The 26,127-nt window shown below is 43.8% G+C and overlaps 1 protein-coding gene across 4 annotated transcripts in view; it reads right to left on the bottom strand.

Annotated features, from left to right (window-relative positions):
• Window positions 1-26,127, bottom strand: part of DGKG (diacylglycerol kinase gamma) — a 226,646-nt gene that overhangs the window by 72,366 nt on the left and 128,153 nt on the right. For all 4 annotated transcript variants that reach the window (XM_055408681.2, XM_055408698.2, XM_055408690.2 and 1 more), the window contains one exon: window positions 18,703-18,767. In XM_055408681.2, the coding sequence (XP_055264656.1) occupies window positions 18,703-18,767 (65 nt within the window). The remainder of the gene's footprint in view (window positions 1-18,702; window positions 18,768-26,127) is intronic.

The raw sequence follows: 26,127 nt of genomic DNA, 5'->3' as shown, positions 1-26,127 counted from the left end.
CTTGCTACATGGCCTTGGGCAAGTCATTTAATCCCTAGCCCTTAGTTTCTTCATCTTTGAATTGGGATGGTATTCCCTACCTTGCAAGGGTTGTTGGGAATATTAGCTCAGAAGGTATACATGGGTCCTCTGATACACACTCAGATAATGAAGTAACAGAACTCCACTGCCATGTATAAAACTGGTTTTGTGGCCTCATGGATTCTGAGTTTCAATTTGAAATACAAGTGGCACATCTTTCTTGCTGAATTTGGATTGGGGAATCTTTGTTCTCCTTAACTTCCTGGAAAAGAAACATGGGGACTATTAATAAAACCCACCCTAAAATCCCTGGTGGCCACCCTAAAGTCGGGCTTGAGTTCTGATTAGACTGGGACCAGGGAAGTAAGAAGCAAAAGAGGTGAGAAGGGGGAGGAAAGGGCACAACCAAAGGAAGCCTCATATTTCTTCCTTGGCTTTCATAAAACTACACGATAATCTGGCTACTTCCTCTGAAGTTTCTGTGCCTTCCACACCATGAACCAGTTGGATGCTTCCTGGTCAGAACTAAATACAGAGTAAAGTAGTTCCCTCCTTGGTCTCTCTTTTACATCATGAAATTGTCAGCAAGGGAACAATTCGTAAAATGGGGCAGATCCTGAATAAATACTCTCTTCCCTTCTCTATTCCATCTTCTTCCTATGCTGCTTAGAAAAAAAGTCTTAAATAGGAAAGCACCAGCCAGAGCCTCTCTCTGCCTGAGAAGACTGTAGCGTACACACCGCCAGCAAAATCCTTTCTATTTTGCCCTTTTGAAAATCTCATCCATATGCTCTCGGCTTTGCTTCCAGTCTCACGTTTGTGACTTCTACTTGTGTGCACACTCCTAACACCCATTTCAGCGCCTCCAATCACGTGACCTTGTCATCACCCTGACCTAGCATGGCGTCCTGGCTGTGTGTCCTGGCCACTTCACCTCTGTTGTCTCGGAGGTCGTGCCTGCCTCCCCCATTCATTGGCCCCCTCACTATGCAGCTAGCAAGCATGTCCCCAGTGTGGATGTGACCCTGCTGCCAGTCCCTCAGAGAACTGCTCAGCACCCCCTCTGCCAGGCCTCTTATTTCTAGCTCACACCTGCTGCCCCTCCGTGGGCTGTGATTTTAGAGTTTCATTTGAACATTCCACTTTATCCCCTTTAAATCTCATTTTAAAGCTCTCCTGTTTGGTCTTCAAGTCTCTGGCCAAAAATGTTTTCCTTGGTTTATGTGACAAGCTCCCGATTCCTTGCCAAGGGGTCTGTCATTCCAGGATCCAGATCCGTGGTCCAGGGGAACAGGCGTCCTCGGCTCAGTTACAGAGCAGCTCACGCTTCTCATGCATGTGTGCCTGTTTCTTCTAAAATCCTGACTCACGGCTCTGGAAGAGACTGGAGCATCAACTCTGCCGCTTGGTTTCCTACCCAAGACACCAGAGTCACCAGAGATACTAACCAGGACCCCTCTGGATGTGTGACTCGTCCCCACATCCATGGCTCGAAGGGAGAAAGAGTCGACGGGTTACTGAGCGCGTTTGCTCCTGTTAGTCTCTAATGCACGTTCATGCTTGCTTCTTTTTGTCTCTAATGCACGTTTGTCATCAGTGTGAACTCCGCAGAAAACTAGTCTCACAAGATGCTCTGGGGTAGGGGGCTTCTGTGGGCAGCTTAATTTGGGAAAGTTAAGACTTTATCCTGGGACGTCTCTGGTGGTCCAGTGGTTAAGAATGCACCTTGTAATGCAGGGGGATGCAGGTTGGATCCCTGATCAGGGAACAAAGATCCCACATGTAGCGGAGCAACTAAGATCCTGTGTGCCTCAACAAAAGATCCCATATGATGCAATGAAGGTCCTGCAGGCTATAACTAAGACCTGATGCAGCCCCCAAAATAAATAAATATTAAAAAATAAATACTTTATCCTGCTTTGGCATGGTCTCAGTAGACTTGAATCTATGTATACTAAAGGTTCTACATTATCACACAGAAAAAAAAAAAAAAAAGATTTAACTTGGAGTTTTCCAATGATTGAACTCCTGTCTTCCTGGGAATCTCCTTTTAACATCTCACGGAATGTACTTTAACCAATGCTAATTTTATAGCTTGTAGTGACCTCCAGAGATGCTTATCAAACTCATGATGATCTGGTTAGCTGTTCTTTCCTTTCTCCAGAAGTGCCAAATCTGTCTCCTTTGGGTACAGTTCCACACTTTTTTTTTTTCCTCCCCCATCAAGGGACTGAGCCTTTCCTCTTTATCCCCACATTATATCTACTTAGTAATCACACTCTTGACTTTGCTTTATGTTCTCTTTGAGCTTCTGAGTGCCTTTTCTTTCTGGATCATTTCTTTTAGGACATCTCAGAACCACTCATCAATGCAAGGACCCTGGCCTCTTAGGTCTTCTGAGGCCCATTCACTCTCTCCTTTGGGAGGAGACCAAATTACATCTGCAAGACCGATAATTTGTGACCATGGTCAAGCATAAAAAAGAAGTAATTGGCCCCCATAGTAGCCCTCAGTTTATATTTTCTGGGCACCAGTGTGATAACTTGGAGGCCCACAGATCTTATGAGGCTTGGAAATTTGACTTGCACAGTGGTTTTTAAAATTGGAAAAATTTTAAAATAAACACCTGGAGCCCAGCTTCTCTTGAGAAATCAGATCTGTTAATACTGGATTGCTTAATACTGGGTTGCTTTCCAACTTGGCAACAACTGGCCAGAGCTGAGTACTGGCTACTCCCATCACACAGGGCATATGCTCTCTACCTTACCAGAGTCCTCACTCCTTAAAGCCTTACATCCTTGCACCCGTTCACATTAACTTTCTGGTCTCTGCTGGCATTCGGATTTGTGACCCCTCATATGGACCTTTGTAGTTTTCTCCTGGGAATTTTCCTAGAAGCTATCTCCCACTTTCTTCCTAATCGGATCCTTCCCTTCAGAAGCCTAGTACCTTTGGTGATGGGTCCTAATGTGTGTCTGGTTTCAAGGACTGGCCAGGGGTAGCAGAGTAAAAGCTGAAGCTGTTGGAATTTGCAAAGATCATGTGAACAAGAGTAAAGTTCGCCTTTCCTGGGGAAAAAAATATTTTCAGTTGCTCTGTGTTTATAAATCAGGTACAATCTGGTAGGTTTATTTGACAATCACGGAATACCAAGTAATGAATTTGTCCTTTAACCCTACAGAAGTACCTTGCTTTATTTACCACTTTGCACAAATGGATGGTTATTACAAACATTAACATTACACTAAGGAGTCTTGATAATTAAGGGACAAGTTATCCAGTTATCAAGTCTCTTCTACTTTTCTAACCCACTGACTTATTGTTGGTCATTTAATTTTTCTTTAGTACAGTCATCGCTAGTTGGGTGTAGGACAAGGTTATAAGTACAAATCCTGAACCAGGCCATCAGCTCAAGTCAGAAGGCATCCTACTCTATTATCCTCACCCAACTTTGCACATGTCTACAGAAATCCTGATTATAAGCAGCCTCCATCATTCTCTCTGCCCAAGTTCCAGTACCAGGTGGTACAGAAGACAAAAGGGAGAACCTGATTAATTAGAACACTCTGTGCTGACAGCTTCAATAAAAGTTTCACTAAGACTAACAGTTTTGGGGTTTCATTTATCCATGACATTCCTACCACCTCTTGCCCTCTGGTAACCCAAAGCTAGAGATTAAAGACACACTTTCAGCTCCTTGAGTTCAAAGGCAAGATAGAGTACTTGGCTTGATTGGCATTTTGGAATGCTCTCCAAAAAGGCTCACTTTCAAGATTAAAGGGACTCTTCACTCAACAGAATAGAAAACATTTTGTTACCAGACAATGAGGAATTGCAATCTAAGTGTAGGTTGAGTAAACATGAATATTCAGCAATTATGTAAGGTCTGATGCTTTGGCAATTTGAGGGTTATAAGTACACTCTCAGAACGAGGAGAGCCCCTCATTCACTGGAGAGCATTAGAAGATTGGGAAAATGCTTTCTTGTAAAACGTGAAGTAGTAACACCAAAAAAGTTAAAAAAAAACAAAAACAGTCCTACAATCTTCAAAGTAGAGATCTATAATCTTCAAAGTAGAGCTCTGAAGACCTCTCTCATAGGGATGTTTATAGAAGGGATACTTATACTGGAAAGGGGGTTAAAACCTAAAATCCAGTCTGAAGCTAAGAGTCTATATACAATGTTATAATAGTTAAGGATCACAACACTATGCTCTTAACTGAGAGATTCTGCAGGGTGCTCTCATATAAACTGCTGAATGGTCTCCTTACAAATTCCTGTAGTTAGCCAAAAGCATCAAACCAGCACCCAAGATATTTTAAATCTATTTATTTATTCCAAATCTCGTGAGCATCTTGTGAGATCGTTGTAATTTCCATTTCCACCCCAGAAAATTAAGAATCAGAGAAGTGACTAATTCACAAGGGATTAACATCTACATTTCACATAAGGGTGACACAGCCTGAGATATGGAGTTGTAAAGCCATTTGCCCAGGGTTTCTTGACAGATAATTCACTTATTTCACTAAAGAAAGGTACTGAGTTTCCTGATTAGTATAGCAAAAAGTTGCTTTCAGAAATTCCTTTGGCCAAGTAATAAATGCAGTAAAATTTTCCTGAATAAACATTGATTTAAATGAAGAATTAAAATTAATCATGCAAATCTTTCTTGAACATATATTACTCTTCAACCTTGTTTTTCAAACTCTAATAAAACATGTGCAAGTATGAAGAGTTTAAGGAAAATATATCGAAATGAACACGCTAATCTCACCAGTTCTAAACAGAAAGATGTACTCTGTATCACAGAAATGTCCCTATGTAAAAGGACAGTAATTCTCTAACATTTTAATTAGTAAAGTACAATAGAGTGTTAATAAGATATTCTTTTCTCTGTAGCTAAAAACAAACAATAAAACACGTTATGCTAAGTTTAAAAGCCACCTAAATCAACTTCTGAAATTGTAGTGGTAGGAAATAGAGAATGACTTACGGAATTAATTTTTTTTCCAAAATAGATTTCTACTTCTACAACCAAACAGCACACATCAAGGTTCAGGGTTTACAGGGAAGTTGGTTGTTTTCCATAGTCTTTCTGGTCCTGTGTGCTGCACTGTGCTTAGTCACTCAGTCGTGTCTGACTCTTTTTGACCCCATGGACTGTAGCCTGCCAGGCTCCAGGGTGATTCTCCGGGAAAGAATACTGGAGTGGGTTGCCATGCCCTCCTCCAGGAGATCTCAACCCAGGGGTCAAACCATGTCTCCCATGTTGCAGGTGGATTCTTTAGTGTCTGAGACACCAGGAAAGCCTGAGAATACTGGAGTGGGTAGCCTATCCCTTCTCCAGGGGACTTGCCCTGATATGTGCTAACTCCCCAGGTGAGCAGAGCTGCTGCTGTTGCTGCTGCTGCTAAGTCAATTCAGTCATGTCCGAAACTGTGACCCCATAGACCACAGCCCGCCAGGCTCCTCTGTCCATGATATTTTTCCTGGCAAGATAATAGAGAGGGTTACCATTTCCTCCTCCAGGAGATCTTCCTGACCCAGGGATTGAACCTGTATCTCCTGCTTGCATAGCAGGCAGATTCTTTATGGCTGAGCCACCAGGGAAGCCTACGAGCAGAGCTGGTTCCCCTTATTTCTATCCTGTTCTTTCGGTTTCCTCCTGGGGTTACCTCTCCTTTCTCCCCAGGTATCGGTCTGATCTAATAGCCTGTGCTAGGCTAACCCTTCAGCAAGGCTCAGCATGTAAATGTTTCAGAAGCCCTGACATTTTGGCTCTGGAAATACTGGAAAGAATAATTTATTCCTTCATTGTTATTTTCAAAAAGCATTTGTTGACTCATCCACTCACTCACCTATAGGATAAAGTACAAAATCCTGGGCAGAGCACTGAGATCCTACCACAGCTGCCTCCCTCCTGCCCTCAGAGCCTCTCTCCTTTCCTCTCGTGCCTTGTCTTCTTACACTCCTGCCCTTTTCCCAGCCTACTTCCTGCTTCCCTGCAGGCACCCAGCTCCTGTCCTTGTGAATTCCCATTTCTTTCTCAAGCTCACACTCAAACATAACCTTCTTTGTGTGTGTGTGTGTGTGTGTGAAGTCACTTCAGCCGTGTCTGACTCTTTGTGACCCCATGGACTGTAGCCCACCAGGCTCCTCTGTCCATGGGGATTCTCCAGGCAAGAATACTGGAGTGGGTTGCTATGCCCTCCTCCAGGGGATCTTCCTGATCTAGGGATCGATCCCATGTCTCTTATGTCTCCTGCATTGGCAGGCAGGTTCTTTATCACAATTGCCACATGGGAAGTAGTAACTTTCTTTCTGAAGTCTAACCCCACTTTCTCAGTTAGGTCCTCACACTCGTTATTCATGTCCCCTTGTTCAAATGAAGCTCAACCATATTATATTGCATTTCCATCCTTTGTGAGGGTTTAAGGGAGGGTTGGTATTGGGAGTTAAATTGTGTTCTCCAAGGAGATTTGCTGAAGTCCTTCCCCCAGTGCCTCAGCATATGACCTTATAGGATCTTTGATGTTATAGATGTCATCAAGTTAAGAGGAGCCATATTGGATTAGGGTAGATCAAATCCAATGACTGGTGTCCTTAAGAGGGAAATGTGGACAGAGAGACACAGATACACAGGGAGAACATCAGGTGAAGACAGGCAGAGATTGGGGTAGGGCAGCTACAAGTCAAGAAATACCAAGAATCGCTGGTAACCACCAGAAGCAAGCAAAGAGTCATGGAGCAGATTCTCCCTCAGAGCCTGGGAAGGAACCCACATTGCTGACATCTTGATTTCAGACTTCCAGCCTCCAGAGCTGTGAGAGAGAAATTTCTGTTGTTTCAGGCTACCAGGTTTGTGGTACTTTGTCACAGCATCCTTAGGAAACTAATACAGTTGCTAAGAGCCTCTGAATATGCTCATCTTTCCAACCAGACCCACAGACTCTGGTGGTAATCTATCTTTGCTTTCAGCCCCAGCATCATGCTACTAGAACAGATGTTCAACACGTTTGGCTGAATGCGGGCACATGCCCAGCACGACCTTTCTGGTTTTGAGTCAGCGGATCCCCAAAGGGTTCAGACCCTACTCTGAGTGAGGAAGCTTGTGAACAAGGCAGAGAGAGTTTTTGCCAAAATGAGGACTTAGAGAAGATGAAGAGGAAAAAAAAATCAAAGTAGGAAAAAATATGTGTCAAAAACCTTGCAGAGGACTTCCCTGTGGCTCAGTGGATAAAAATCCACCTGCCAATACAGGGGACACAGGTTTTATCCCTGGTCTGGGAAGATCCCAAATGCCACTGAGCAACTAAGTCCCCCTGTGCCACAACTACTGAGCCTGAGCTCTAGAGCCCATGCTCCACAACAAGAAAAGCCACTGCCATGAAAAGCCTGTGCACCGCAACTAGGCAAAGCCCTTTCACAGCAACAAAAACCAGCACAGCCGTAAATAAATGAATGATTGCTAAAACAAAACCATATCGACGGATCCTAAGAAAAGGCAGAGGCCAGGACTCGGGGTGGACAGGGCAGGACTATTCAGAATATTTTAGAGCGCATTTTGAAACAATAGGTGACGATTAGGTTCCAGACGAGATGTTATCCTAGACTAAGGAGTTAAGGGCACGTGTGGGCAAGGTGAGATTAACAGTAGCCAAGGGCTCCGACTAGACTGGTGTTTGGGAAGGAGCACTGTATGAAGGGCCCTGAAGGTCACGCAGGTGCATTGGAATTCTACAAAATGGGACGTTGGTTGCGACAGCAGGTTCTCATGGGGCAGAAACAGGACAAAAACCAGGAGCAGCTCCAGGTAGGGTGGGCCAGCGGGCTCCTGAGCACATGCTGAGGAAGAGCCATCGTGGGGTCCAAGTGGGAACTGAGGAATGAAGCACGTGAGAGGTCTCTCGGGGACCACCCGTCACGGCGAAGTGGGAAGCAGAGGGTCCCATTTGGTAGCACAATGACTCACTCCTGGGCTCAGAGAAGATGCTGCGCTTGTCAGGCCAGATGAATGACGCTGTCTTCTGTTTTTAGAAACTTCTGCAAGACATTCCACAATACTTCCCTCGATAACTCACTTTAGCCTTTAATATGTCTCCAAATCGGGAGATTCTTCCTCCCGTTCCAAAGGCAATTCCTCACTTTAGAAGCACATGCTTCCCCCTCGCATTCTTTCCTGAGCTGGGATGAAGAGTTAAGAGGTGTGGTCACTATTTCCTGTCGAGAATCCTTCTCACTATCTACTCCCAACACATTCTCTGATTTTCCTCTCCAGGAAAAATGATTTTTTAAAAAAGTTTTCTCATAGGTTCTTTTAACTGTCTCTGTGACTCTTCTTTTGTCTCTTTCCTAAGTGCTTCTTTGTCTTGGGGCACCAAACTGGGCATTCAGGGAGGCAGGAAGTGTAGCGGGCTGAGTGGAAGCTGTGGAGTCAGACAGACTAGATTTGAACAGCCATCCCCCTAACTAGTTGTATGCTCCTAAGCTGCATAATCTCTGTGAGCCTCAAAGTTCTCATTTGTAAAATGGAGCAATAATACTTATGGCTCCTTGGATAGCTGTGCCAGTTAAAACTAATATACATGAAATTCTTGAAAGCATGCCACAAATGATGGCTCCTATTGTTAGTATCGGAGAAGGCAATGCCAAGCCACTCCAGTACTCTTGCCTAGAAAATCCCATGGGTGGAGGAGCCTGGTAGGCTGCAGTCCGTGGGGTCGCTAGGGGTCGGACGCGGCTGAGCAACTTCACTTTCACTTTTCACTTTCCACTTTTACACATTGGAGAAGGAAATGGCAACTCACTCCAGTGTTCTTGCCTGGAGAATCCCAGGGACAGGGGAGCCTGGTGGGCTTCCATCTATGAGGTCACACAGAGTCGGACACGACTGAAGTGACTTAGCAGCAGCAGCAGCAGCATTGTTAGTATGACTTGGAGCAATGCTGCTTATATTGGGCTTACTACTTTCGTAAGCACTTCAATACACCCTGACAGTCACACAAGCTTAAAAAACTATACCACTGCAGAGTCCAGATGGCAATTCTTGCTACATCTGATGGCCACATAAAATACAAACTAGTCTCTTTTAGATAGAGCAAAACTATGTACACTACTGGGAACTGTGTTAAGAGAATTATATCCTTTTTATTTGATCTCATGAAGTAGAACTGCATAACATATCAGGTAGTTATTTCATTTGCAAAGGGACTTGAATAATAATATCTTTAAAACTTTCATATTAACTGAACAAAATCATTGGAATTTTTTAATTGGAAAAGACTAATAAAACACCCACTGCAGATAAACTTACTCCAATCAGTTCTTTTATATTATTTTTCTTTCATAACCTATAAGTGCTACTGGGTTAATAATGTTTTAACCCACTGTATACCAGTGAGCTTAATTAAACTGTGTAGCAAAGTGCTGAAGGAAAATACATTAGAATGCTAATAATGTTTTTTTGGGGAAGGGGACAATATGATTTATTTTTCTACAATAAGCCTTTACTTGTATAAGGAAAAGTTGTTTAAAAAACAGTACATACAACTTTATAAGGACATATTATAATTATTTTAAAATACATATATGAATACATATATACATAATTATTTTAAAATACTAAGTAAACCTTCTGGAATGCACCAAAACAGCAACGTTATCTTTTTGAGTGATGGGAATATGAATGAGTGGTTTTTTCATACTCTAACTTTTCTGAACTTTACAAATTATTTATGATTTTGAAATAAACTATGATATCATACTATATATTATTAAATTATATAATGACATGCATTATTTTATTGAAAATATTTTGTCAAGATAAATGAAGAAAAAAACGCCATGTTTTTGATGACTCATACCCTATGACCAATAGATATTTACCATTCCTCTTAGAGAATCTCCAAATCTCAGAGTTTTAAGGGCTCTACTGAGTCATTTAACATGACTATTACCTGATGTGGGTTCTGTCTTTGTAATAATAAGAATGTTAGTAATAATAGCTGGCATTGATGTGCCACACCTCTGTAGTAAGCATTTTAAATGCACTGTTTCATTGGACCTTCAAAATAATGCTATGAGGTAAGGCACTTGTGGTGGGTGGAATAATGTCCTGAAGATGTCCATGTTCTAACCCCTGGACCCTGTGAATATGAATATGTTAGGTTACATGGCACAAGGCAATTGAGGTTGCAGTTGGAATTTAAACTGGCAGTCAGTCAGCTGACCTTGAGGGGGAAGATTATCCTGGGTTATTTCAGTCAATCCAAAGAAATCACAAGAACCCTTTTCAGCGGAAGAGGGAGGCAGAAGAGAGATTGTCAGAGGGATTCACTGTGAGAAAGACTTGACTGGCCATTGCCACCAGGGAAGCCCAGCTGGCTCAGACGGAAAAGAATCTGCCTGCAATGCAAGAGATCTGGGTTCTATCCCTGGGTCAGGAAGATCATCTGGAGAAGGAAGTGGCTACCCACCTCAGTATTCTTGCCTGGAGAATTTGAAGAATTGTTGCCTGCAATTGTGGGTGGCCCTAGTTGGCGGAATTGATGTCCTTACATGGGTCTCAAATTGGTTTACCCAGTCACTTTCCCCATTGATTTATCATTCAAAATAACCTAACTACTCCTATATGAGAAGCACTTTTAAAATATTTGAGGTCAATAATCACTTTTCCCTAAGTCTTCTTTTCTTTTGGTGAAATAATCCCCAATTCAGCCCTTCCTTATAAGACATGGTTTCAGATTCCAGTATTTTTCTGACCTCTCCCTTCTGGAAAACATCCAGACTAGCAACACCCATTTGAGGACCTGGCCAGTTCCTACCTTACTCTGAATTTTTGTACTTTGATTTTCTTCCATGAGGTTATCATGCTGACCATAACCCTTCTGAACTTCATTGTATACTGTGTCTTGTGCTCTTTGATGGAAATATTTCTAGACAGGAATCAACAAATAAGTACCAATAACTTTTGGATTATCTGGCCTACAGACTTGAAAATATAGCTGGCTTTCAAGTTCCTTTCTGGTATTATCCCAAACTGATTCTACTCTTTGTTGACATGAATCATACCTTTTTTGTTTCAGTCTGGCAGGGGCTAGAGGAAAAGGCCTGTTAAGCTACAGCAAGGAAATGTCCTGATAAACAAGCAACTTTGTAAGGAGTCTTGAGATATCAGAGGCTGCTTGTGAGTACCAGTCTGAGAAATTGTGCTGTCCATTGCAACATGGACTGGGGAGCCAGGGGGAAAATGGAAATGTTAGAAGAGTCCATGTAGTTTCATATCATTTAAAATATTCTGAATCCTTACAGCAGAGACCTGCACACAAAGATTAATCACAGCCTCCTAAAATCTCTGACCATCCACAGCTTTAAATAATCTATGTTGCTGTTCCCTCATTTCTGCAAATAATCAAGGGCTGACTGTAAACAAACAAGGCAGCCAAAAAACCCTGGTCTTGAGCAGTTGCGTAATGATGAAGGCCTGGTGGAAAAAACATGAACCCATATTTCATTTATTTCACTCGCTGTGTCTCTATTGAGGTAGGGTGAGGAGGGTGGGGGATAAAACATTTTTGTGGGCTAGTACAAAAACATTCAACTAATTAAATAAGTGGGTCTGTCAGACTTGACTTGAAAGGACTTGAACACAAAGCATAAGGTTTGCATTTCCTTTATAAATACCTACAGGAGTAAGAATTAAAACAGAAAATGCCATAATCAGCTTCATTTGGGACTTTTCTGAATCCTACATGTTTGAAAAAAAAAAAATCATTTGATATATTGAGGGAAACAGGTGCAGGCAGTTTGGTCCTCTGAATACCTAGGGCAGGTTTTCTTGGGCTCTTGAGCATTAGATAAGGAGATGCAAACCCAATTCAGGCACAGAATATAAACATTTTATCCCTGATGTATCTGCTGCTGTTGTACATTGATGCTTTGGAAAAGTCAAACATCTGGGCTGTAACACTGGGCTCCCTCACAGGGCTCCTGGAAAGAATAGCTTAGACCAGTTTCATTTCTAGATGAAAAAGAATATCTTAAGTAAACGGAGATACAGCTTATGTTTGTGACTACAGACAATGCTATAAGTATTCAAGAGAGGCGGCTTTTTTCCTTCCAGAATTGTATGACTTGAGCTTTGCTGGCTTCTATTCTGCCTCCCACTGAACATCTCTGTGCTCATCTAAAGTGGGAGAAGAGATGCTCAGTGGGAGAGGTAACAGCGAGCATCAACGAAGGGAGCGGAGTCACAGTTCCAGTGTCTGTCAGCCCCGGGTCACCCGCCTACCCTGCAGCCGTGCGCTCCATGGCCCCAGCTGGTCAGCCCAAAGTTTCCATGGAGAACATGGCACCTGTCCTGTAACTCCCCCTTTCCACTCCCTTCTAGTTCCTCCTGTTACCATGTCCTCAGGGGTTGGTGATCCCTATCTTGATCTTGCTGCTAGCCTGAACTTGGCATTTGGACTTAAAATCTATGGTCTTCAGACTCCAAACCTCTGCCTCTTAGACACCCGTGGAGCCAATAAAGGGATGTTTTTCTATAGCTCCAATCTGTAGAATCCAATCCTGGTTAATTGGTGCCATCCCTCCATCCTCTGGGGCTTCCCCGGTAGCTCAGATGGTAAAGAATCCATGTGCAATGCAGGAGAACCAGGTTTGATCTCTGGGTCCAATCCCTGGGTCAGGAAGATCCCCTAGAGAAAGGAATGGATACCTACTCCAGTGTTTTTGCCTGGAGAATTCCATGGGCAGAGGAGCCTGGCAGACTACAGTCCATGTGGTTGCAAATAATCAGACACGACTGAGCAACTAACACTTTTGCTTTCTTTTTTCCTATCCCCCAAGAGAAGATTTGCACAGATTCAATATATCACAGATGGAGTCTCCTCCAGCTTTTAGGTGTCCTCTAACTTTTCAGTTCAAGGGCCATGTCAATGAGGCAAAGACTCTATAATTGCATCCCACTTGCCACTACATCAGAAAAGCCTTTTATTGTCAATGCTTTATTGTCAAATTTAAGGAAATGCTTTCCTCATGCTTGTCATTCAATAATATTCAACAACAAATATTTACTAAGGACCTACTATGTGTCAGGCACTTAAGCATTAACTCATTAAACACTTTTAGCAACCTTGTAAGATTCAGTAGGAAGCAAAGGATTAAAGAGATTAAGTAACTTGCCCAAGGTCACATAGCTAGTAAGTGGCAGAGCCAAGTTCTGATGCCAACTTGGGCTATACCCTGCTGCCTCATTCTATAAATAACTATTAAGGGCTTAGTTATTTGTGAGATGTGTTTCCAACCTCTTAAGAACTCAGGCTTCGTTAGAGCTTCTGGGGAACCCTTCATCAGCTACTCCTGATTCCAAGAAAGTGAACATTCCTGAGCCTGTTCACGACCCAAGGGCTTTTGAGAAAGATGGTCAGCTTCTGGTAGGAATGAAGCATTGTTTTCGGTCCCTTTCAAGGACCTAACAGGAAATATCTTGCTTTAGCTTAAACCTCTGAGGGACATATTCAAGTGGATGGCACTCAGCAGGTTTGGAATAACACATTCTTCAAGTGCTCTGAGTTTCTGACCAACAGTGAAAAAACTCCATAGCTAGACTTCTCTTTCTGGATACTCACCAACAGTGACATTGGAATTAGGTACTTATTCCAATTAGTAACCCCCCATCTGTTCCATACAAACAAAATGCTTCACAGAGAATTAATCCAGAAACTTTATGGTCTACTGGTTCTTGAATACCTGGAAGACACGGCTGGCATCTTTGGCTCATCTGCTAGTACTAACTACTGCCTGTTTGAGGGACTTATAATCCTTCTTCCTCCTCCCCTAATTGGAACCCTGTTTCCTGCATTCTTTTACCTTTATTGCTAACCACCATTCTGTGAGCCCTGGCAAATGTGTCTTTGTATTTTAATCTACTCTCTCCTTGTTGTTGATAGAGGGGCCTTGTAGGCTACAGTCTATGGGGTCGCAAAGAGTTGGACATGACTGAGCGACTAACTCAACTTCTTGCCAGGGCCAGCTCATGAATATGAGTTCTGTATAGTCACATGGGGCCTCACACTGAGAAGGGCCTTGCGCTGGGTTTAACTCTGATTAAACAATCATAAAATTGTTAATGATTTTTGAACAAGGGGCCCACACTTCCACTTCACATTGGGCCACACAATCATGCAGTCAGTCCTACTACTTGGTGTGGACATTGACAGTGGGAGAAGAGTCCTGCCACACAACACAGGCACAGTGGGATAACTGCAGTCCTCCTTTGGAATTCAGTGGGCCTTCCCCCCATAGAGACCATTCATAAAGGCGGACCAAGCTGATGATAGCTCTACCTTCATCAGCCTCAATTTCTTCATCTCTAAAATGGAGCAGCAGCACTTGCCCTTGCATATCATTGTGAGCACTGGGTGGGATCATGTATGAAGTACCCATCAGAATGTTTGACATACAACTGGTATTTGCTAGATGCAGGTGCAGGAAACAGAGATTAAACTCTGGAGTTAGAAGCCAGCTCAAATGTTATCATCCCCACTGCTTAAACAAGATGTATGATATTGGCCAGGTGACGTAGCTTCTCCCAGCCTCAGTTCCATTATCTGCAAAATGGGAATGTTCGTATTTACCATGTAGGGCAGTTTTGGGATTCAAATATTCTAATGAATTTAAAATATCTATTTTACCACCTGGCATGTAGCAGGAGCTCGAAATATAATAGTTCTTAGTTTGGTTCCCTTTTAACATCATTTCTGTACTCTACATAATTCATTTATAAGTGATGCTGGGATACAACCATTAACAAGTGTCTTTTTCAATACAACTTCCTAAACAGTCTATGACCTATAAGATATAGCCTCCCTGTATGTGAAAATCATTTTGTAAAAAAAAATTTGAGGCCTGTATTTCCTTCTTTGCTAGACTATGAATTCCTTGAAGGCAGGAACCAAGTCCCTTTTATCCTAGAACACCTTCTAACACATATAATCCCAAGAGAATTAAATCTCTCTTTTGTTGTTCATGCCAACAATGAGATGATAAATTTCATAACATTCCTAAGTCAGCAATGAATAATTAGCCTGTTAATGATTAGGAAGTTGCACACATGCATGCTAAGTCGTTTCAGTAGTGTCTGACTCTTTGCAGCCCTATGCACTAGAGACCTCCAGGCTCCTCTGTCCATGGGGTTCTTCAGGTTGCTATGCCCTTCTCCAGAGGATCTTTCTGACTCAGGGATCAAACCTGCGCCTCTTACATCTCCTACTCTGGCAGGCAGGTTCTTTACCATTAGCGCCACCTGGGAAGCCCTAGGGAGTAGGAGCTCCAAATAGCCCCATCTCTGCCATTAAAGGCCTTCTAATGGACTTCCCTGGTGGCTCAGAGGTTAAAGCGTCTGCCCTCAATGCGGGAGACCCGGGTTCGATCCCTGGGTCGGGAAGATCCCCTGGAGAAGGAAACGGTAACCCACTCCAGTATTCTTGCCTGGAGAATCCCATGGACGGAGAAGCCTGGTAGGCTACAGTCCACGGGGTCGCATAGAGTCGGACACGACTGAGCGACGGAACGGAACGGAATCCTTGTCCATCACATCTGGCTCACCACCCAGCATCCTTGGGTCTGGTTCTTGCTTCATTAACAAAGCGATTCCACAGGGAACATAACTTAGTTTTGTGTAACCAACCACCTTCCCTGGCAACAACCTGTGTCCAGAGGCCACCGGGGAAAGAATTTCCTGAAATCCCAGTAGTTGAGTCATAATTTGATACGTCTTAGGACTCAAAGAGGGCTCAGAACTGTGACTCAGGGCTCAGAACCCTCCATTGGAGGGTTATGGGTCTCTTCAAGAACCTTCTGATAGTTAATGGACATTCTCTCCAGAAAGATATATTCCATATCTTACATACAGTTTCAAGGTGCTCGCAGAACTCCTGTAGCCCTTGTACCTAGGTTAGTAATTCCTGTTAAAATAGCCCAGAAAACTGAAGAGCAATGCAAAAGATTCAGTTTTCCTGATAAATTCTAGCCCTGACAAGTCACATTCCCTTGTTCAAAACAGAACAGAACAGAATGGTTACAACTCCTTAGATTTTAACCTCAGGGTTATCCCTGAGGGCCTAGTCCTAGGTATTAACAGTAAGGGCATCCAGCCAAGCAGTGACTACTCTTTGGAAAACCTAAGTTCAGCTGAGTAAAACGAAGCTGTGTTTGATAATATCGTTTACATTTCCAAATCCCGGGTATCAAGCTTTCTTCCTATCCCTTGTGGCCCTCCCTAAATTTAGCTGCTGGTGTAATGGGGTAACCATGGCAACAACCACCTGCCTATTTAAAACCATCTCCAAAGCTAAATAAGGAAGCCTGGAAAAAATGGCTGTTTGTCTGCCTCTCCGTGGACAAATTGGGCATTCCTGGGCATTTTCAATAGGAGCAAGCAGGCAGGGTAGAAGCAGCATGGACTCAAGTTTTTAACAGGAAGTGTTCTGAGACCTTGTGAGACAGGGTCTACCTCGGAGCCACTATGTTTTCACTTATTAGAAGGCACATGGATTTATACACAAATCTCCATGATTGTCTTCCTAGATGATCGCACTACCCTTGACCTCAACCAGGTGAAGGGTGAGGTGCACACCTCACTGCAAAGGAGAGTCTTGCTGATAGAAACTGGGAAGCTGGGAGGAAAAATGTTCACCCAGATCAGTGAGACTGTTCATACTCTGCACTGAAATGCACAGCTACAACTGTTTCCTGACAGAGATATCTTTCTAACCATACCTGACCATGTGGATAACTGATGATTGCTCTTTTTATGTCATATGTTCACGTGTCTATTGATTTTTGGGGTATGGAGAAATTCTTCCTGCCTTCTGCTTCCTTGCTGTCTACAGAGGCTTTGCTTCTTTCCATGAAAGGAGACCACCCAACAGACCACACCGAAGAGTTTGCTTTTCCCCAGGCAGGCCGTTTTCCACTGCTCATATGGATCTTTTTGTACGTTTGGTTCCTTCTCCCTGGGTTGCCCTTCTTTTTTCTGTCAACCTGAAAAGCAATACTTAACTTGTTTGTGTCTTGGCCCAGGCATCTCTCTAGTTGGAAGACTCTCCACATCAAACTCCATGCCCCTGCTTTGTGGATTCATATCACCTAACACAAATCATCATGCACATCTGCTTTCCAGTCCTCCTCCATCCCTGGACTGTGAGCCTCCTACACATATCTATCCAAACCCCTATACAACAGTGCCTGGTGCTGTGTTCAAAAGATATATTCACTGAACGAATGAATGAATGACCAGAACCCCCATGGATTTCACAAACATTTGGCATCTTAGGCATCATGTGAGCATGAGCATGCATAATGGCATCTGTGTAAAAAGGGGACCTTTAAGGTCTGGAATGGCTGGAAGAGAAGGGGTATTTTTTAAAAAGTGATTTTTGTGAGTGTGTATATATATATATTGAGGGAAAAAGATCACAAGAAAACCATCAATTGATTTGTAAGTTTGTGACTATTGTAGGAATAGGAGTTGAAAATATACATATTTAATAGTGTTTTGTGAGCTGACTTGGTGTGTGTGAGAAAATACATACTAACAAGGTTAGCTCAGCTACTATTATATCCCACAGATCACTCTTCCTGAAGTCGAAGTGGTTTCATTATGTTCAGTTTCTGATCCCTAAAAAGATTTCTGTAATCTTGGTTAACCTCCCAGGCATGGGGTCAGGGGAAAGAAGAGGAATGAAAATGATGGAGCTCTGAGGAAGTGCATGGCTTTAAATGAAGGTGTGTGGTAACACTGGACTTCTGCTTGGTGGGCTAAATAAAGTTCCTTAGACTCAATCTGAGCTCAAATCAATACCCACTCTCCTCCCCACCTGCCTGAGGGTGGGATGGGATCCAGTGGTCACCCTGATAAGGTGCAACCATAAGAAAAGAGAAAGGATGCAAATTAACCAAGAAGAGAAAAAGAAGGGAGAAAGGTTACTGAACCATCCCAGGGGTAGTTCTATGGACCCGCCTGCAGAATGGTTTGACTCTGCAAACGATCTGGTTTCCTTTTTCCTATTCCATTTTTGGACCAAGCTTCCGGCCTTCACAAGGTGCGCGGGCTGAGGCTGGGCTCTGGTGGGCTCCCCGCCTCAGCAGGGCCGCTCTCTGCTGCCCTCTGCCGGGAGGGGAGGGGGAAGCGCCGCCATCTCGGCCCCTTGGCCATGGCCAGAGCTGCCACCAGCTCCCCTTTGTGACGAAGGGAAGCCGCGGCCCCTGCCCTCTGCCTGCCCCTCTCCCGGGGAATCGAGGGGCTCAGGATGGGAGCGCTGTAGGTTTTGAGAAAGCGACCGTACCCCAGGAGAGGGAATCCAAGTTAACCAAGCTCAGACCCCTACTCCCCAAGGTGGGTGCACCATACCCTCCCTCCTGGCCCCAGCCCTCCCATCGCACCATCACCCTCTGGTAGGGGACAGGCTGCCAGACCGTGGTGGGTTTCTGACATTGTTTTCTTCTTGGAAATGGAAACCCTCCTTCCTGCAATGTTGCAGGAAAGCCCTGGGCCGCGGAGCTGAGAACATTCTGGAGAGCGCAGGTGGAGGCCTGGGCCCCGCGGCCGCGTGGGTGGGGCAGGCAGTCCGGCAGGCAGTGCAGTCCCGGCTACCGGCCACCCCCGCAGGGCCCTCTTACCTGCTGTTGAATTTTTCAGGGTGTTTCTCTCTCATCACGTGGAACCTGTGTGCAATGGAAGCATCCTGAAAGGGAAAGGGACAGAAAGCAGATTCCTGGTTAGTGGTCCTTACCCTGTGCAATGTGGAAGGAAGGGAAGGGACACACGCTTTCACTGAACTTCCCAGATGTCAGGGGGAGGCCAGGGAGGCCCCCAGCAGAGGCTGGACACCAGGTCCAAGGTTAGGGGCGAGGGCCCTCATACTGTTAGAGCTGATGCCAGACGACTCCTCCTAATGTTCACTCTCTACCCTTTCTAGTTCAGGGTGAGTTAAGGGGATGATGCTGCCCTTTGGGGGAGAGGCTTGCCCTTTGGGGAGAGGGAGTGTGTCTGAGTTTGTGAACAGTGAGAATGCAGAAGCCCATATGGGGCTGAATGTGTTTGGAAATGCCTCACCCTATTCACTCTTTAAAGAAATACTTTGTATTCTGGAATATTTTAAGACTTATAAGTAGTTGCAAAAATAGTACAGAGAGTGCCTGTGGCCCCTTCACCCAGCTCCCCCCAAAGATAACATATTATGTAACTATAGTACATGGTCAAAACCAGAAAACTGATGTTGGTAGAGGCTGTTATATATTAACTCTTAGTCATCCATATCAGAAGACAGAATTGGTAGCATTGGATAACAGGCTTAGCAGATAATTAAAAATATATTTAGACTTCTGGCTTTTGCCTCTTGATCGCTGCATGGAACTGCCTCTTGCCAAGGTCAGTAAGAGTCTCATTACCACATTCTATGGATACTTTGCTATCCTACTATTAGCACATTCCTTTGCTCTGCTTTGGCCACCTGCTCATCAGTTAGGATGACTCTCATGTCACCAGGCTTCCGGGCTCTCCATGCTCAGAGCAGAACCTCTCAGCCTTGAATCCATTCTGCAGACTACATTCCCTGCCATGGGCTATATCCAGGTCTCTTAGCTGTTACTAGCATGTAGCTGCCGCTGTCTCTACAATGTATCACTGGAGAACCAACCCTGAACTTCAGACCTAAGACTGAACTCATCTTTCCTCCTCATATTTGGTCCTTTGCTCTTGTAAACTGGTCTCCTTTTCCAGCAGAAGAATGTGTAAAAGCCCCTTCACCGCTCAGGCCTCCTGCCAGCATGTCAGCTGCAGGTGGTGGGTTTTAGAAATAAACAGGCTAATTGAGCTGGGGGCGGGAGTGGTGGGGGTGGGGTGGGGTGGTGACGGAACAAGGAAGCTGATTCAGATTTGTGCAGGCAAGAGATACAGAAACTCATTTACTGGAATGTGTAGCTAAAAGAAAACTCCAATTCCATACAGTGAGTCTAGCTAAATCAATTTCATTTTTTGATTTGGAAGTTCTACAGAATTTCTGGAAAAAATGTTAAACATCAGGAGGTATAGTTCAACGGAGCAACTTTTTTTGTTTTTTTTTGAGCATGTGCTGTGAGTGGTGAGTAAAATACGGGCTAAGGGTGGGGACAGAAAATCCAGAAGCAAGATAGGGGCCAAAGGGGAGCTTTCGTAATATTTTTACTTGGCAGAAGAGTAAACCCAGTGAGCAACCCGCTGTTGAAAGGCAGACAGGGCAAGTCAAGGATATGGGTTTATTTTATGGTTGGCTAAAAATGACAGAATGATTTCTGTTCGTTTCCAAGGCAAACCATTCAATATTACAGTAATCCAGGCCTATGCCCCAACCAGTAACGCTGAAGAAGCCGAAGTTGAATGGTTCTGTGAAGATCTACGAGACCTTTTAGAACTAACACCCAAAAAAGATGTCCTTTTCATTATAGGGGACTGGAATGCAAAAGTAGGAAGTCAAGAAACACCTGCAGTAACAGGCAAATTTGGCCTTGGAGCACGGAATGAAGCAGGGCAAAGGCTAATAGAGTTTTGCCAAGAGAATGCACTGGTCATAGCAAACACCCTCTTCCAACAATACAAGAGAAGACTCTACACATGGATATCACCAGATGGTCAACACCGAAAATCAGATTGATTATATTCTTTGCAACCAAAGATGGAGAAGCTGTATACAGTTAGCAAAAACAAGACCAGGAGCTGACTGTGGCTCAGATCATGAACTCCTTATTGCCAAATTCAGACTGAAATTGAAGAAAGTAGGGAAAACCACTAGACAGAGGTTCGTGACATTGTACAGGAGACAGGGACCAAGATCATCCCCATGGAAAAGAAATGCAAAAAAGCAAAATGGCTGTCTGAAGAGGCCTTACAAATAGCTGTGAAAAGAAGAGAAGCGAAAAGCAAAGGAGAAAAGGAAAGATATAAGCACCTGAATACAGAGTTCCAAAGAATAGCAAGGAGAGATAAGAAAGCCTTCCTCAGTGATCAATGCAAAGAAATAGAGGAAAACAACAGAATAGGAAAACAAGAGATCTCTTCAAGAAAATTAGAGATTCCAAGGGAACATTTCATGCAAAGATGGGCTCGATAAAGGACAGAAATGGTATGGACCTAACAGAAGCAGAAGATATTAAGAAGAGGTGGCAAGAATACACAGAAGAACTGTACAAAAAAGATCTTCACGACCAAGATAGTCATGATAACGTGATCACTGACCTAGAGCCAGACATCTTGGAATGTGAAGTCAAGTGGGCCTTAGAAAGCATCACTACAAACAAAGCTAGTGGAGGTGATGGAATTCCAGTTGAGCTATTTCAAATCTTGAAAGATGATGCTGTGAAAGTGCTGCACTCAATATGCCAGCAAATTTGGAAAACTCAGCAGTGGCCACAGGACTGGAAAAGGTCAGTCTTCATTCCAATCCCAAAGAAAGGCAATGCTAAAGAATGCTCAAACTACCACACAATTGCACTCATCTCACATGCTAGTAAAGTCATGCTCAAAATTCTCCAAGCCAGGCTTCAGCAGTATGTGAACCGTGAACTTCCAGATGTTCAAGCAGGTTTTAGTAAAGGCAGAGGCACCAGAGATCAAATAGCCAACATCTGCTGGATCATGGAGAAAGCAAGAGAGTTCCAGAAAACCATCTATTTCTGCTTCATTGACTATGCCAAAGTCTTTGACTGTATGGATCACAATGAACTATGGAAAATTCTGAAAGAGATGGGAATACCAGACCATCTGACCTGCCTCTTGAGAAACCTGTATGCAGGTCAGGAAGCAACAGTCAGAACTGTACATGGAACAACAGACTGGTTCCAAATAGGAAAAGGAGTATGTCAAGGCTGTATATTGTCACCCTGCTTATTTAACTTATATGCAGAGTACATCATGAGCAACGCTGGGCTGGAAGAAGCACAAGCTGGAATCAGGATTGCTGGGAGAAATATCAATAACCTCAGATATGCAGATGACACTACCCTTATGGCAGAAAGTGAAGAGGAACTCAAAAGCCTCTTGATGAAAGTGAAAGAGGAGAGTGAAAAGGTTGGCTTGAAGCTCAACATTCAGAAAACAAAGATCATGGCATCTGGTCCCATCACTTCATGGGAAATAGATGGAAAAACTGTGGAGACAGTGTCAGACTTTATTTTTTTGGGCTCCAAAATCACTGCAGATGATTGCAGCCATGAAATTAAAAGATGCTTACTCCTTGGAAGGAAAGTTATGACCAACCTTGATAGTATATTAAAAAGCAGAGACATTACTTTGCCAACAAAGGTCCGTCTAGTCAAGGCAATGGTTTTTCCCGTGGTCATGTATGGATGTGAGAGTTGGACTATGAAGAAGGCCTATCGCCGAAGAATCGATGCTTTTGAACTGTGGTGCTGGAGAAGACTCTTGAGAGTCCCTTGGACTGCAAGGAGATCCAACCATTCCATTCTAGAGGAGATCAATCCTGGGTGTTCATTGGAGGGATTGATGCTAAAGCTGAAACTGCAATACTTTGGCCACCTCATGCGACGAGCTGACTCACTAGAAAAGACACTGATGCTGGGAAAGGTTGGGGGCGGGATAGAAGGGGACAAGAGAGAATGAGATGGCTGGATGGCATCACCGACTCGATGGACATGAGTTTGAGTGAACTCCGGGAGTTGGTGATGGTCAGGGAGGCCTAGCGTGCTGTGATTCATGGGGTCGCAGAGAGTCGGACACGACTGAGCAACTGAACTGAACTGAACACTCCTTGCTGAAACAATGTCTTGGGAATTTAATATTTAAACTCCAGTTACTGATTCGTTATTCATTTAAGATACATCAGGAGTTGAATTTGAAGCACTCCTGTGGACAATGGGAGGACAGGGGCAACATCAGAGGAGCGGGGTGGGGGGGCCTGGTCTCGCCCCCTTGGTGGATGCAGCCTGCACAGCTTCTCCAGGCAGGCACATTTCCTGCCCTCAGAGTGCGCCCACCTCCCTCCTAAGCAAGTTTTGTGAGCTTGCTGAATAAGATTCATGTGACATCTGTCAAATGCTTCTCTGGAATTCAAGAAACATTCCGTCTACTTGTGTTCCTTTGAAGCACTGATTTTCTTCTGTCAGGGGGTAAAAAAAACCCAGAAGAAGAAAAAAGCAATCACATGTTGCCTGGCACGATTTGTACTTCACTCTCCCCCACTCCCAATGCTGCTGTGACTGGCTCCTGGCTTTTTAATTCCCTAGGATATGTGCATAGGTCCCTACCCTCTGTGTCATTCCCATTATCCTTTTTTTTTTTTTTCATAACTAGGTTTTGCAAAGGTTCTTTTTACAAAGACCAGGCTTTACAATATTACTAGTTAAGCATGTGGTTCTGAATTTGACAGTGTAACCCTGTGACAAATACACAAAGTGGTAAGAGGGAGTTGAGCAGGTCCACTGTTGTTCAGGTTTGGAAAAGCAATGCTGGTAAAGGCTCTACCTGGGGATTAAGAAGAGAAGCAAGATTCATCTCCACCCTCTGCAGTGCTTCTCTGTGCCAGGCATTAAGCTGGCTGTACTTACATTCAGAGGTGAGTTCATTTAAATTTTAGAAACCAGTGCTATAGTGGTTCCAAACCTTTCCTGTAATAACTGCAGCAAAATGAGTCTTCTGTTTGGAAGGTGGGGGTGGAGGTGGGAGTTGCACATTCAGGGACATGCTGCACACTCATTTCTGACGGCCTCATTCTCTAGGGTCCCTTCTATGAAGAGTGGGGTAAAAAGGAGACAAAAAGGACACATGTCTACTCTTTTCTGAACTAAAACTCCCAAGTGCAGAGTTGGACGAAAGATTTTTGTGCCTCTTCCACATGTAAGTGGTAATCATTTGGACTCTGAGCTATTTGGATGTCAAGGCCAGTCCTGTCCAATAGAAATAAAAGAATTTTAGTAACCACATTAAAAAAGTGAAAAGGAACAAATGGAGTTAATTTTAATAATATATTTCAATGAATATTATCACTACACTATTAGTTAATATAAAAATTGAGATATTGAAAATTCTTTCATACTATATTTTTGAAATTTGGGGTGCAGTTTACATCTCAGAGTAGCCCCATGTCGAGTATACAATAGCCACATGTGGCTAATGGCTACCATATTGGACAATGTAGCTCTAAGTCACTTTGGCAACTTATGGAGATAAAAAAAACAGGAAGGAGACAACAAGACAGATTATTTGGTATTTGGATTGTTCTGAAGAATTATGGCTGATTGGGGAATGACAAAGAGCGTAGACCCCTTGTCCAAGACACCTCTGAGTCAGTCCCATTGTTCCTATAACTTCTTGACTCTCATAGGTGACCGATAAGAACCTGTGGCTGAAGGAATTGAAAATTTTGCAGGGAAATGATGACTTTCTGATAAATTCCCTAATGGGTTTGCCATTGCAGAAACTTAGCTGGTGAAGTCTAGTAAGTACAGAATGTGAGGTGAAAAATGGTGCATGAGTTAGTGTGATGGCTATGGCCCGTCCTTGGCCCCTGGGTTCCCCTCGCATCAGAAATAGATTTCATTGACTCAAGGGATTAGCTGTTCACCCATCCTGTTAAGGCTCAGTGAAAGCAGAGCCTTTTCGGTGTTCAGAATTACACATACCCCAGGAATGATTTTTCAGTTCCAAACTTCCTGTCATTGATACCTGGCCATCCTGACATGTCTGCAAATCCAAAAATAAAGAGCAGGGATGAAGAGGCCAGAGGAGTCAGAGGAAGTAGTGTCCTGAATGCCTGGGTTGAAAAATCTCCTGCCAATGGATGTTATCAGATGGAGGGAGTGAGAAGTTCAAGGCTCTCAGCTCTTCACTGGTGGAGGGCTGGGGAGTCTGTGGTGGATGGGAATGTAGAGGCAACGAGGCCCACGTCCCTCTTTACATAGGCCAGGAGACTCTGCCCTCACTACCCCTCCATCTATGAAGTGGGTTCTGTTGGCACCAACGGGAGTGTATTAATTCATCAGAGTGGATTCCCTACCACCCAGGGATAGCTCAGCGGGGCCACTGTCACCAGCCTTATAAATGCAGAGCAGCGGACATTTGATATCAGTAAGATATTCCAGGTCCTTCAAAAGAGGCGAAGACTTTGCAGTACCCTCTTTGCCAAAGGAGTCCGACTCTAATCGTCTTAAGGAAGTAAAGCTTGGGGGTTGGTTTACATACTGTTTCTCCTCTTACAGAGTTTGGGAAGTCAAATAGGGAGCAAAAGCTTCTGCAAATGTCAGCTCCAGATTCTCTTAGGGTTACATGTTGGTTACTTGTTTTCTCAAGAATTTCCCTTTCCAGCTTTTAAAGAGTGAGCACACAAACCCTGCAAGCATTTTATTGAGAGAAGGCTAAGGTTACACCAGTGAGAGAAAAACAATCCTGCTTCTTCACTGATTTGCAATAAAATATTAAACATGGACAAGCTAAAGGTATATGAAAAAAAACCATGAGGAAGACTTTGTGAAGTTCTTCTTAACTTGAAAGATGAGCGGATTGGATTACTGTAGGTCAGCCCGGGGTCGATACATATCTTGAGCGCTGAGGGAAATGGAGAATCTATTCCTATGCTTTTCCTTGGGGGGCAGTTAGTTTGTATTTGTCCTTTATTCTCTCCCTCCTGCCCATGCCTCCACTCACTTCCTTCTTATTTGTAAGAATATATTAAAACCATGCTCAGTCTTGGCTCGTGGGATTAGGGCTTGGTTATCTAGCTGAAGGATGGTTGTCTCTTCCTTTTTGGCATGATTGTCCATTTGGTCAGCAGTACTAAGTGAATGTCATTTTTTTTTGCATATGGTGCTTTGTAGAGATGGACAGGGAGGCCTTGGGAATACTGTTGTTTCTGGCAGCCAGAGCTGGGCGTGAGAAGAGAAGACTTGGGGCTGAGGACCCTGAAGACAGTCAGGGGCGTAACCTGTCCTCAAGAAGCTCCCGGGCAGATGACCCAGTCCTGCGGCTTGGCTCTCCCCTCTGGCCCAGGGCTTACAGGTGCTGATTTCCCCTTCTGTCTGCCTTTCCTCTCCTTCACCTACTGCAGGTCTGGTGTC

Source organism: Moschus berezovskii, chromosome 1 (assembly GCF_049115385.1).
Source record: "Moschus berezovskii isolate FMDL1 chromosome 1, NW_MosBer_1.0, whole genome shotgun sequence".
Taxonomy (NCBI): domain Eukaryota; kingdom Metazoa; phylum Chordata; class Mammalia; order Artiodactyla; family Moschidae; genus Moschus; species Moschus berezovskii.
The sequence above is the reverse complement of the archived record's forward strand: the minus strand, read 5'-3'. Positions and strand labels throughout refer to the sequence as shown.